Here is a 12,033-nt window from a genome sequence, read left to right as displayed (position 1 = left end):
GCCATCTGAGCAGGGTTAACAAACCAGGAAGAGAGAAGTGCCCACCAAGTATGGATTTGCCGTAGCAAGTTCCTCCTTGGGAAGCACAGATGGCCCCAGGACTGAGCATCCAGGCTCCGTCCAGCCTCCGTGGGGGTCGCTGGGGCACCACTCCTAATCCACAGCTGGTCACTGCATGGGCACTTCTTGACAGAAGAGGAACCGGGGCGGAGGACAGAGCTGTGGCAGTTCCAGGGCTCAGAGAGCCGGAGCCCTTGCAGACAACTTAAAAGGATCTCACAGAGAAGACGAGAGGTTGGGATGCAGTAAGGTGGGGCAGAATAAATGTGTTTAGCTCTGATTCCTGGCTCAGCTTTGTCCTGCTGAGCAGCTCAAGTTCACTGTCTGAACTAGGCAGGGAAATCCTCCTCATTCAGCACTGTCTAGAACTGAGCCCTGTCTCAGGGGACAGAGGGACATGTCCCTCGCCCTGCCCCAACACACAACTCCCTCTTTGCCAGCCTACTGCAGGGTGGCCATGGAGGAGTTGCTTTAACCACGGGGGCCTGGTGTGCCACGTCCTGATGACGTCGAGGGCTACGTGACCGTATTTACAGAAGGCCCGTGCTTTTCAAAACCAAAACCGCAAACTCATAACCTGACATGATTTTTTTTTTTCTAATTTGAGAATGCATTGACATAAAAAGAGCTGCAAAGGCATAAAAATTAACAAATCAACTTCACAAATCATTTATCGAAGTAAAATCATAACGGCTTCAGAAAATCCAGGGTGGTTGCTTGTCTAAAGTGCAAACGGCTTCCCTTGTGTTTCCTGTGACAATGTGAAACGACTAACACAGTGAGGGACAATAGCTCTGTGTGTTAGCCTGGTGGCAATAGCAGAGTTAGAAAACGTGCAGGGAGGAACCCGGCCCCCACTTCTCATTACCATGCCCACCTCTCCCCTCTCCTGCAAGGATCACATAAAGCCAGACCGCCCCAAGAGGTGGGGAAAGGTCAGATTTCAGAACCCACAGCAAGTCCTGGAGGTGACCCAGGACTCGGCTGCGACTCAGCCCTGATGCCACCAACCGGCCTCCTCGGTTGGATGCCGCTGCTTTTTGGCAAAGAGTCTGCGACTATTCAGAAGAGTGCAATCATTTGCACGGATATTAGTTTCCCAAAGTATCTGACTCTACTCCGGGATAAAATTATCTCTTGAACTCCAGTAGAATCACAACACAACTTCTTTTTTTTTTTTTTTAATTGCTTTAGTTCTGTGAATATGCGGAGAAGAAAACTGCAGTGAAGTGGCATTTGTTCTTAAAGTGCAATTAACCGAGCAGCTGCGCGCTGCTCTGGCAATGAGACACGATCATCATGGCGATTGTCTAGAAATTAGCTGAGTTTATGGAGGAAAGTACAATCAGTGTCGAGGCAGATGCTGTTTTAGAAAAGCCCAATTCCGACAGTGGGTCATCACAGAGGCGGACTCAAAACCTGAAGAGTTGACCAGTGCAGTGGCTGGGTGCCCGAGAGGCTGAACATTTTTATGGGCGTCATTGAAAAGCTTCAGAATATTGCATGACAAACACGCTCTATAGTTTGAGTAACCCAAAGAGACATATTTAAATCAGGTCTGTTAATAATGTATGTGATCACAGACACGCACCGGCCTATGCCTTTACATTCTATTACTACTTAAAGAACCTAGTTCAGGTTGGTCCCTCGTTGGGAGTTCTGACTCCAAAATCCAAACAAATGGGCCAGATAAGGTACAGGCATGCTTGCATTAGCAGAGTAAGATCTCTGTATCTCTCAGTAAGATACTTTTCCAAAATTGAGGTTCCCTAGTCTATGTAAAATTTAGACCATAATTAAGCTAAAGAACTGAAGGTCAAAGAGATGTTAAGATGTACAAGATACACAAACCCTAAAAATTATAATGTAAAGTATTGAGGAAAGAGTCTAACACAACATTGGCATATATATATATATATATAGTATATAGTCAAGAAATACCTGTTGAACGAATAAATTAACACACATTTTAAAGACAGCACTTACTGAGTTAAAGGAGGTATGCCTACACAATACAAAATTTTATATTTATGCATGAAGTTTCATACCTTTCCATAAATTTTTGAAAAATGTCACCGCGAAGACTTTCACAAATTTCTTCTATGTATGGCTGGAAAGGATAGAAAAGAAATCCCACTTTGTATAAATAGGAACTTATTGAAGTGAAAAACACAAACCGGTGAGAATCAGACTACACGAGGTTCCCAATCACACACTCCCAGAGCATCTTATCTTCGTACTTGCCCTTCTTGGTGCTTGCCTAATTGTCACTGACAGATTCATCATCGCGAGTGTTTATTTCATGGTTCTCTCCCTCGAGACCCCATGAAAACAGGGACAGGTCCGCCCTGTTTGCCACTGTACCCTGCTCACCTGGCAGGGCTCCTGGCAAGTCACGGGCACTTCCCAAATGACCAAAGCTAGCTCCGTGGAGATGCGACATAGAAGAGCCCAGTGCTGCCTCTAATGCCCTCCTGTCACCACTGCGAAATTTTTAACGGGTCTTGAACTCGAGACCCTGCGTTTTCATTTTGCGCTAGGCCAGGGGTCCTCAAACTTTAAACAGGGGCCAGTTCACTGTCCCTCAGACCGCTGGAGAGTGCGCACTGTGGGTCCTGCCAAGCAGGACAGGCAGAGGCGGCAAAAACACCCAGAGGGCCGGATAAATGTGCTAGGCGGCCGCATGTGGCCCGCGGGCCGTAGTTGAGGACACCTGCACTAGGCCCTGTGAGTTGTGTAAGCGAATCTTGTAAACTACCAAGAGTTGTGTGTTAGTACTGAGTTTTAAAGACTCAAAGCTAACAGACCCATGGAGTTGTTTAATTAGCTTAGTTTATGGATTGAGGCTCTATCTCTTAGAGTCGTAGAGCTAAAGTAAAGGTAGCCATGGAGGAAGAGTTGATCCCACTCTGCACCCTGCACGTAAGGGGGCTGTCGGACGCGGGCAGGTGCGTTCCCAAGGCCTCCGAGCAGGCCCCTGGCTAAACTGGGACTGAGGGCGGGCTCCCGGCTCACCTACACAGTGCTCGCCTCCTTGTGCAAAACACCCACGATCTACTTCAATTTTCAAGCCACTTTACACAATACCAAATAAACAGCACACGCTGTTCTACGTGACGAACTTTAAACCAAGAACTACAAAGATACGAAGTGCCAGTATTTCACGGCTTGGCCTGGAGTCAATTAGATGGTTTCGGAAAAATACCCTGATAGCCTAAACTTGCTGCAAATGTTAACCTTTTTTTTTTCTGTGTCTTCACAGATCCTCCCGTAAGTGTACAGAAAAGGACCAGGTCCTGGAACGGTCCTGACCAAGCGACGAGAGAGGGAAGTCTGCAGGAGCCGCGGGGACCAGACTCGGGGAGGGCGGCAGCCACGGCTCCTCTGGGAGCCACACTTCCCACGCCAGAAAAAACTCGTCGTAGGCCCGACAGCCAGCAGGGGAGCTGAGCCCACCTCTGCCACCTGGCAGGGCCACCCCTGTGCTGGGGAGGCCACTGGGACTGATTGCCAAAGCCACGTGGGCTTTGTTCCCTCCTTCCCTAACAGGGAAAGCTGAACACACTCTCTCTCTCTCTCTCCCTCTCTGTCTCTCTCTCTCTCCCTCTCTCTCTCTCCCTCTCTCTCTAGTTCTTTCCAGCACTGAAAGCCTACGACTCCCCCATGGCTTGTGAACGATCCAAGTCTTCTACGGCTCCCGAGAGGCTCAAAAGACTTCAAAAGACAAAACAGCTCCTACGCTCAAAGACCCTTATACAAAGAAAAGGCTACGTTTATATGTCACAGATTTTTTCTGTTTACAAAAACTATCGTGTCAGTTATTCTAGCAATATTTTGCTTTCATATTTAATCTAATAGCTCAGACTTTCTGCTAATAAAGTAAAAGATGAAAACCACGGGGAATTCTTAAGCCTGCATATAATGCACCACATTGCCACTTTGCAGCAGAAGGGACTGCAAAACATACTCGATGAGCAGTAAGAAAGCCAGAGTTCAACAGTGGGATTAGGAGGAAACTACTCCCCCTCTCTGATCCTCAGTTCCCCTAATCTGTAAAAGGGGGCAGTCACATCTAATTTGCATGGCCATCACAGGAATTAAATAAGATTAGGAATGTTGAATGCTGAGCACAGGGTCTGGCACATTTTAGGGACCCAAACCCCAGGCAGGGCCTTTTCCAGACCACTCCCTGACCCCCACCCGATGGACCTATGCAATTACTTATTTCTAAAGGCAACTTGCAAGCCAAATGAATTTAATAAAAAAACATTTTGTATTTATTTTCAGAGCATTTCTGTTTTACTACAAAGTTCATCCAACTTTGCTAGCTAATGTGGCCTGTGTAAACAGGACATCCAAACATATAAGTTTCACTTAAACTATTGTCACTATCTTTTCACGATAAGTGTTACATTGAATTGCATTCACACACAATAATGAACTTGATTATTTTCTTCACCTTTGAAATAAGAACACCACCATTCTATATCAGTTTTATGAGAATACTATTTCCATTCGTTTTTTAAGTGAACAAAACAAATCAGTAAAGTGTTTTTAAAATATATGCTGAAGAAATAACTTCTAAATAAATGAAAGCATCTTAGTGGTTTTTGTATCTCACCTAGAAAAATTTTTTTTCAGTAATATTTATGCTATAGGAAAAGTTAAAAATCAGAGTTGAAAAGCCCATGTGTTATGAAGTGCAGTTTAGCGATGTCCAATGTAAACTGACTACAAGGCTATGAGCCGTGGCAAAGTCAGTTGAAAACTGAAATTCTGACACTAAAATATCACAGAGACAACAAAAAGCATGGATTCATACTGCACTCTTTGAATATGCAAATGGAATTTGTGACAGAGGCTGACATTGGTGGAGTGGAGCACTGTGACAGACACACCCAGTGCAAAGCCATTCAAGTGCACCTTCCTCACTGAATCCGCAGGACCCTCCTTTGAGGGGCAGCCCCCTGTCGCCTCCACTTCACAGGGGAGAAAACTGAGGTTAGGGGAGTGCAGACGCTGGCCCAGGGTCCTCCAGCTATGGCCCTGGGACCTAAAGCCAGGGCAGGTCAATGAATTTCGGAGTCCAAGCTTATAACCCTCTAGACCGTACAGACAGGCCCTGCATTTCGTGAAGAGGCCATCTAATTATTTTGGCAGAAAGGTATCACCCTCTTCGTTATGATCCAAGTGCTCTAAGAGCCAGATTAGTATCTGGTCTGTGGAATAATCAAGTTCATTTTGCATAAATAAATACTATCGAGTCGAAAGTCAGAGTACCGCAGCGTAAGTGAATGAATAATCCAAGTAAAGGGTACATTAATTATTTCCATGTATGAAAATCGTTGCATTGCTCAATGGCATTCTTTCAATACTCCTTATAATTCACAGAAACATAAGAATTACATTATCTGAGAATCTGACTGTCCTTGCAAACCACTGTCACCTCTACGGAAAAGAAAGGATGGAAAAGGCTTTTCTGGAGGAGGCAAAACCATTAAATCTAAAGAAAACACATAGGCCTATTAGCTGTGAATTTGGTTTTTTAAGTCTTGTCATTGAAATCTATGTGATTGTATTGTGTTCAACATACGAGTGGTCTATACAGCTATTATGCACCCATAATAGCTAAAAATTTAAAAATAAATAAATAAATAAAAATAAAGATATGAATGGCCAAGGTAAAAAATACAATTCCTTAGTCATGACTCAAAGGTCATTCAACCATTCACTCTTGATCCTTGAAAATAAATCTGATTTTATCCAAAGAATGATCACCGCGAGTATCATCATTCTGGCAATGCAAAATAAATCTTGTAAAGTCCTTACTTAATCACAGCTATCGGAATGTCAAGTGGGAGAACTCTTCTTCTTTGATACCTTATCTTGATTGATTTTCTAGAACATACTGTTACTAAAAACCTCTGGTGACCTTTTTCGGGAAAGCCTTCATGGAGCATGTTGGTAGGAAAATCACATTTCAATGAGAAGACAAGCCACATTAAACTCCAGTTGTTGGCGATAAACCTCCAGATAAGAATAGTTTTACAAATCAATTCCTTTAGTGCACTGGTGAACGCAAGAAGAATGTCACCAAGGTCAACTGTGAAGCAAAACAGATATATTTATTCTGAAATAATTTTATCTTACCTGAAAGAGAGTTGATGCCGCTTGTTTCTTGGATAGATGACTCTGTACATGTTCTACAGCTTGCTTTGAGAACGGCTTTCAAAAAAATGAAAGATATTTTTTAATGATAAAATGTAACAGACCTCTGTATATTATCCTGTATCACAACAGGTGCTTTAACATAACAATACTAAATAGTGACCTGTAGTAATTGTATTGGCGAGCATTCTTTAAAAATCTATTGGATATTTATAGGCAATCCAAGCAAATACTTGTTTCTCTGGGCATCCACAGTCCTTGGAAACCATACCTGGGGGTACCTGATTTCCATTCCAGTTCCCCAAGAGTTCAAGGGCACTGTGATAATAAAAATGTAAAGAATCCTATTATCACCTGATTAAATATATACATCCCTTAATTAGCTGATGATGGGGTTCCAAACATGGAACATTTCTACTCTGTAAGAGAAATCCAACACACGAAAATATACCTAGGAATTAAATGCCCGGCTTATAAAGCCAAGCCGGAGTTATAAAGGGCTCTGGGGTGAGGGAAGCCTTGCTGTAACCACAGCAGAGAGGAACGGGGGGGGGGGGGGGGCAAAAAGAATGGAGCTTCCACTGACAAAAATTACAAAGTGTATCCTTCCCCACCCCCCCACCGGAACTTCAAATCGCGTCTTCTTTAGTAATGCACAATGAGAAGAAAGGCCTTAAAAATCTCATTGTAGGGCTAAAACCCCTGTGGATTGCCGAAATGCACGACAACCAAGTGTGCAGGGGCTTGCTTTCCCACCGGACAGCTGGCATCCCCCAAGGGGCCGTTACTCCCCAGCAAGGCAGCAAGGCACAGGGTGTCAAGGACTAGTTCCAGCTCAGAAATTCTTTCGTCCCCAAGCAAGGCCGGTTCGAAGAACAATGAAGCAATGCATGTTATGCAAGATGTCATCTTTAGCCACAGTTAATCAAATGTCGCAAAGAACTGCAAACAACACAATAAGCACAGAAGCGCTGAAATAGGTCATTGTCACCACCAGTGCCATCGAGTTGGACCTCCTGTGATGACGGGGACGTTGCCGCCCGTGCCAGCTGACACACAAGCCACTAGCCACGTGTGGGCACTGGACACTGGGAATGTGGTGCGTGAAGAACTGAGGAATGGAATTTTTAACCTCATTTGATTTCAATTAATTTAAATTTAAATAGCCACATGTGATTAGGGCATTCCTCTGGAAAATGGTCCTAATGTAGCGATATTAACATCGTCAGTTTTACTCCTGGTGGAATAATTTTCTAGGAATTGAGTGGTACCCTAATGACCGAACTAGAATGTTTGTCTGATTTACAAGGAAAAAGAAATATATATTTCAACCATTATTTAACTATTAATGAACAAAATTAACATAAATTATCATCCTCATTACTAATTCAAAGAAACCTTTTAAGATTTATATTTATCCAATGTTAGATTAGCCTAATTGTTAAGGTATAGCTAAATTATTATCAAAATAATAAACCTAATTTTCTTTAGAAACTCTAGAACTGAGACTAACCTTTTTTCTTCAATTGACCCAAATTCGCTATATTATTTGTCCGTTTTTGCAATGAAAGTATCAGCTTTTGCAAACATACTAAGTATACATGAAGCAACAGACGCTGTGTTTGTATTAGCAGGAAGCAAATGACAAAACAGAAGAAATGGGTTCCGTCCTGGAGATGCGTTTTTAAATCTTTAAACGTTTTTCCGTGATCTTAAAAGTTTCATTCTAGAAACGCTGAACGTGGTCGCGTACTTTTCAGCACCACAGCGCTCGGATGAGCAGAAATACTCACATGGGAACAGGAGAGGAGCTCCTTCATGATGTAGGCGTCATAAATCTGTCGACTTCTACAAAGGCGGTCTTCCTCGTTGTCAAGCTTTTCGTATTCTTTTATCTAGATTTTTAAAAAAAGTTATCGTTGTTAGGTTACGTCTTCCTAGAAATTTACCTTATCAAAAGATATTATTAGCCCAGACGGAAACCACTATCATGTGAGATAAAGCAAATGACTGGACTGGCCATTCCACAGGAAAAAACAACTTCTGATGTTGTCATGATGAAGTTGGAATCATTGAAATTCAACTGGAGAAATATACGCGTGGATTTTTTTGCCCTAGGAAGAATCTCATCACTTAAATGCAGAAACATAATACTGGGAAACAAATGCTGCCATGGTTACGATTATCTTACAACGCACAAGTCATGGACCATGTGTCCTTGCCAGTTCTCCTCTCCAAAGCACAAATAATTTCAATTTGGCTGTAATTCAGTTCTAAGAGTTATCACAGAGATTGTGATACAAGTACAGTGTTCCAAAACTAATAGGAGAAAAAAAAAAAAAAAACGAATTGCCAGGATTCCTGCAAAGAGATTTTTAAAAATCAACTGGAGCAAATAAAGTATTTCAGAAAGGAATTAATCCGTAGATGAAAGTGCTGGCTTTTTAGGTTGGAACTTCACCTGTGCTATAAAAAGTATTGACAGAAAGGTGTCTTCAAATGGTATATTTTGCTATGCTTAGGTATACCTAAGGTAACCTGCCCCGCGTTAAGATAAGCTAAATAACGAAATGTGCTTTAGAAATATTTGCCTTTTGTGGAAATGGTCCCGATTCCCCTACCCTGGTAACAGAAGGTCCCGAATCAGAGACTTGTTCCCATTTATTTATAGAAATACTTCTAATCCAAAAGACAAGAAAAGAATGAAAACATAAATAAGGTATGAAGCTGGGAGGAAGACAGTCACAAAGGGCTTCAATATAATGGCTGATGACTATACATGATTGATTGACTTTTGGGAAAACTCCATGGAAGAGAATATAAACTAAATAAAAATTAAAATTGCATTTTTACTTTACAGTATAGGGTTGACAGTTTTGAAATCTAAACCAGCAAATCCCAATAGAATTCCTGATAAAGATAAGGTCACCATCGGGGGCTTGGGGGTATGTGAGTAGGTGAGACACGGGGGTCCCCTAGGAGCCACAGTGGGGCTGGCTGGTTTGCACACTGAGAAATCACTGGGGACATCTTACTACCCTGAAATATCATCAGTGATGGTCATCATCACCCGTGATGGCTACAATTCACACTTCTGTTCCTGCCAGCGCTTAGAATGGAATCTTCTTGGAACACATGATAAATAAAACCTGCCATAAAAGCAGGTAGACTGCCCTAGGCTGATACCCCACCCAAGAAGACAAGACTGTCCCAGTGAAGAATCAACCCAGTAATGTGGGCGTGGCCAAGGACCAGGGCTTAAGCATCCTGTCAATTCAGGAGAACAAGTCTAAGGAGTTCACACACCATGCTAGACGCAAATACAACATCTGCATCTGCAAATGTAATTCTGCAAAGTAACAGAAGCCAGACACCAAAACCCAAAGCAGAGTCAGAAAATAAGAGTTTCGGCTTGGTTGATTCCTTTTGTTGTGCTTTGTTACAGGCGGATCCAAAGGTTAATGTCAGCATGCGAGGATAGAAAGGTAGACTGTTACTAAACCAAAGGCAAAAATTTCTGCCTAGACTGGCTAAATTCCACAGGAAACCACCTCAAGGAATAACGAGGCTTCATGGAATCCCTGAAAACAAGTGTAATGAAATGTAAGTCTACGTTCCAAGAAACGCACAAAGCAAATTGACCCTTGGTTAAACAGATGTTCATTCTATGGACGTTTCCGTGAACCATCAAATTCTGACTATACAGACAATTCTCAGAACAAATGACACTCTGAACCACAAAACTGTCTTTACCAAAAGGCTTGAGCCTTATAAACTCCAACTTGAACAACAGAAAAGGTAACTCTTAGTAGGCAAAGTGACAGCCTACAGTGTCTTTGTCTGTATTCAGAACTCACCTTTCTGTCATCAGCAAGACCGCTGATTAAAGAGCATGCACAACAGTTACCTGTCAATTAGCTCCAAACAGGACGTCCTTATGGCAGCATACAGCTAGCAAATGCCACCTCTGATTCTGGCAGTTTGGTTGTCCAGGTAACCCGAACAGGGGAAGGTCTAAGTTCAAGGTGAAAAAGTCTTGCCTGGTGCAGGACAGGGAATTACTGTCATCAGTAATAAACATGCACTGAGCATGCAGTCCCTTTCTGCGGTGGCAGTTACACGGCTCAGAGCTGAACATGCACCCAAGTGGCCTGACCCCCAAGAGCAGGCATTTCGGTTCACAGCTGTCACCGTCTCCACTTTCTCCCCCCACTGCTTGTCCCGCCACCACTCCACTGAGAGGGTCTAGTAAAGTCACTAAAGCTCTCTGCCTTGCCAGGACAAGGCTCTCTCTTCTGTCTTCTCAGGGGCACTCAACTCGGTTGTCTCCGCTCCTACCTTCTTTAAAACTTTCTTCTCTGGTTTCTGTGATCTACTCTCTCCAGGGGCCTTGCCACAGACGGGCTCCTCTTTCTGTCTCCTTTAGTAGTTCTTCCTCCTCTGCTTGACTTCTAAATGGTGACCTGGCTCACAGCGTGGTGCTGGGGGGACCCCTTTTCTCTAAGCTACCTTAGGCAAAGCTATTCTGTCCTGCACTTTCAAATACCAACTCTATTCTGATGACTGAGTCTAGACCTCTGAGTCTTACTTTCTACCCCTGAGCTCCAGATTCTAAACATCCAACTACCTATTTGACATTTCCAGTTGAATGCCTAGAAAGCATCTCAACTCAAATGTAACACGTCTAAACACAACTCTGGATCACTACGTTCTCTGTGCTCCCCCCAAACAGGCTCCTCCCCCCCCCCGTCTTCTCTACCACAAAGATGAGTAAAACCATCTTCCCAGTGTCTTAAGCCAAAAAATGAATAATCATCATTGATTCCACTCTTTTGCCCACACCACTGCCACCACCAACCCATACATACAATTCATCATCAAATCCTGTTTTCTTTCCATTAAAAACCTATCACAATCCTAGGCTCTGTTTCCAGTAAGAGCCAAATACCTCCTAACAGAACAATCCTCCTGAGATAACAAGTACAAATTCTACACACATATAAAACACAACTACCTATCGGCACTGGAAGGGGACCAAAAGCACACAGATAATGGAGAAGAGGCATCAAATAGAAGCTGTAAGGAGAGGATATTCCTGAAAATAAAGAGACATAGAATGGGAGCTCCAAAATTCTATGTATAAATTCTGTCAAAAATCCCTGGTAGACCCAATAATGACACATGAGCATGGGAGACTCCAGTAGCCCGGCTAAGTCTTAAATAACTGAACAAGATTCAGCTGCTACCCACCGCAGAGAAGACAGAGCTTAAAGTTTGAGTGAGCCAAATTAACTGTCTACTAAAATAAAAAAAAAATAATTAATATCATTTGGAGGAGCATAACAGAGTTTAGAGTACCTACAATACATCAATCATAATGTTCGATATGCAGTCGAAAATTATTCTACATGTGAAGAAACAGGAAAGTGTGACCCATATGTAAGAAAACAGACCATCAGTGAAAATCAATCCAAGATGATCCAGATGTTGGAACTATCAGACAAGGATCTTAAAGCAGCTATCATAGCTGGACATAACAAAAAGGATATTAACAGAAAATATTCATGTAATGAATAAAAAGATAGGAAATAGTGTCAAAAAATAACAACTATGAGAAGAACCAAATGGAAACTTTAGAAGTAAAACATATAACATCTGAAATAAAATATTCAATGGATCAACATAATGGCAGACTAGAGAAGCCAAGAGAAAAAGTCAATGAACTGGAAGATAGAATCATAGAAATTATCCAATCCGAAGAAGAAAAAAAAAACATGTTGGGGTAAGAATTGAACAGGGCATCTG

The 12,033-nt window shown here is 42.5% G+C and overlaps 1 protein-coding gene across 2 annotated transcripts in view; it reads right to left on the bottom strand.

Annotated features, from left to right (window-relative positions):
• Window positions 1-12,033, bottom strand: part of GRK3 (G protein-coupled receptor kinase 3) — a 125,874-nt gene that overhangs the window by 50,414 nt on the left and 63,427 nt on the right. For both annotated transcript variants that reach the window (XM_012756557.2, XM_075996652.1), the window contains 3 exons: window positions 8,022-8,123; window positions 6,211-6,285; window positions 2,109-2,170 (listed from right to left, as the gene is read on the bottom strand). In XM_012756557.2, coding sequence (XP_012612011.2) covers window positions 2,109-2,170; window positions 6,211-6,285; window positions 8,022-8,123 — 239 coding nt within the window. The remainder of the gene's footprint in view (window positions 1-2,108; window positions 2,171-6,210; window positions 6,286-8,021; window positions 8,124-12,033) is intronic.

This window comes from Microcebus murinus, chromosome 22, assembly GCF_040939455.1.
Source record: "Microcebus murinus isolate Inina chromosome 22, M.murinus_Inina_mat1.0, whole genome shotgun sequence".
NCBI classification, from domain to species: domain Eukaryota; kingdom Metazoa; phylum Chordata; class Mammalia; order Primates; family Cheirogaleidae; genus Microcebus; species Microcebus murinus.
This window is presented reverse-complemented; position numbering and strand designations above follow the sequence as displayed.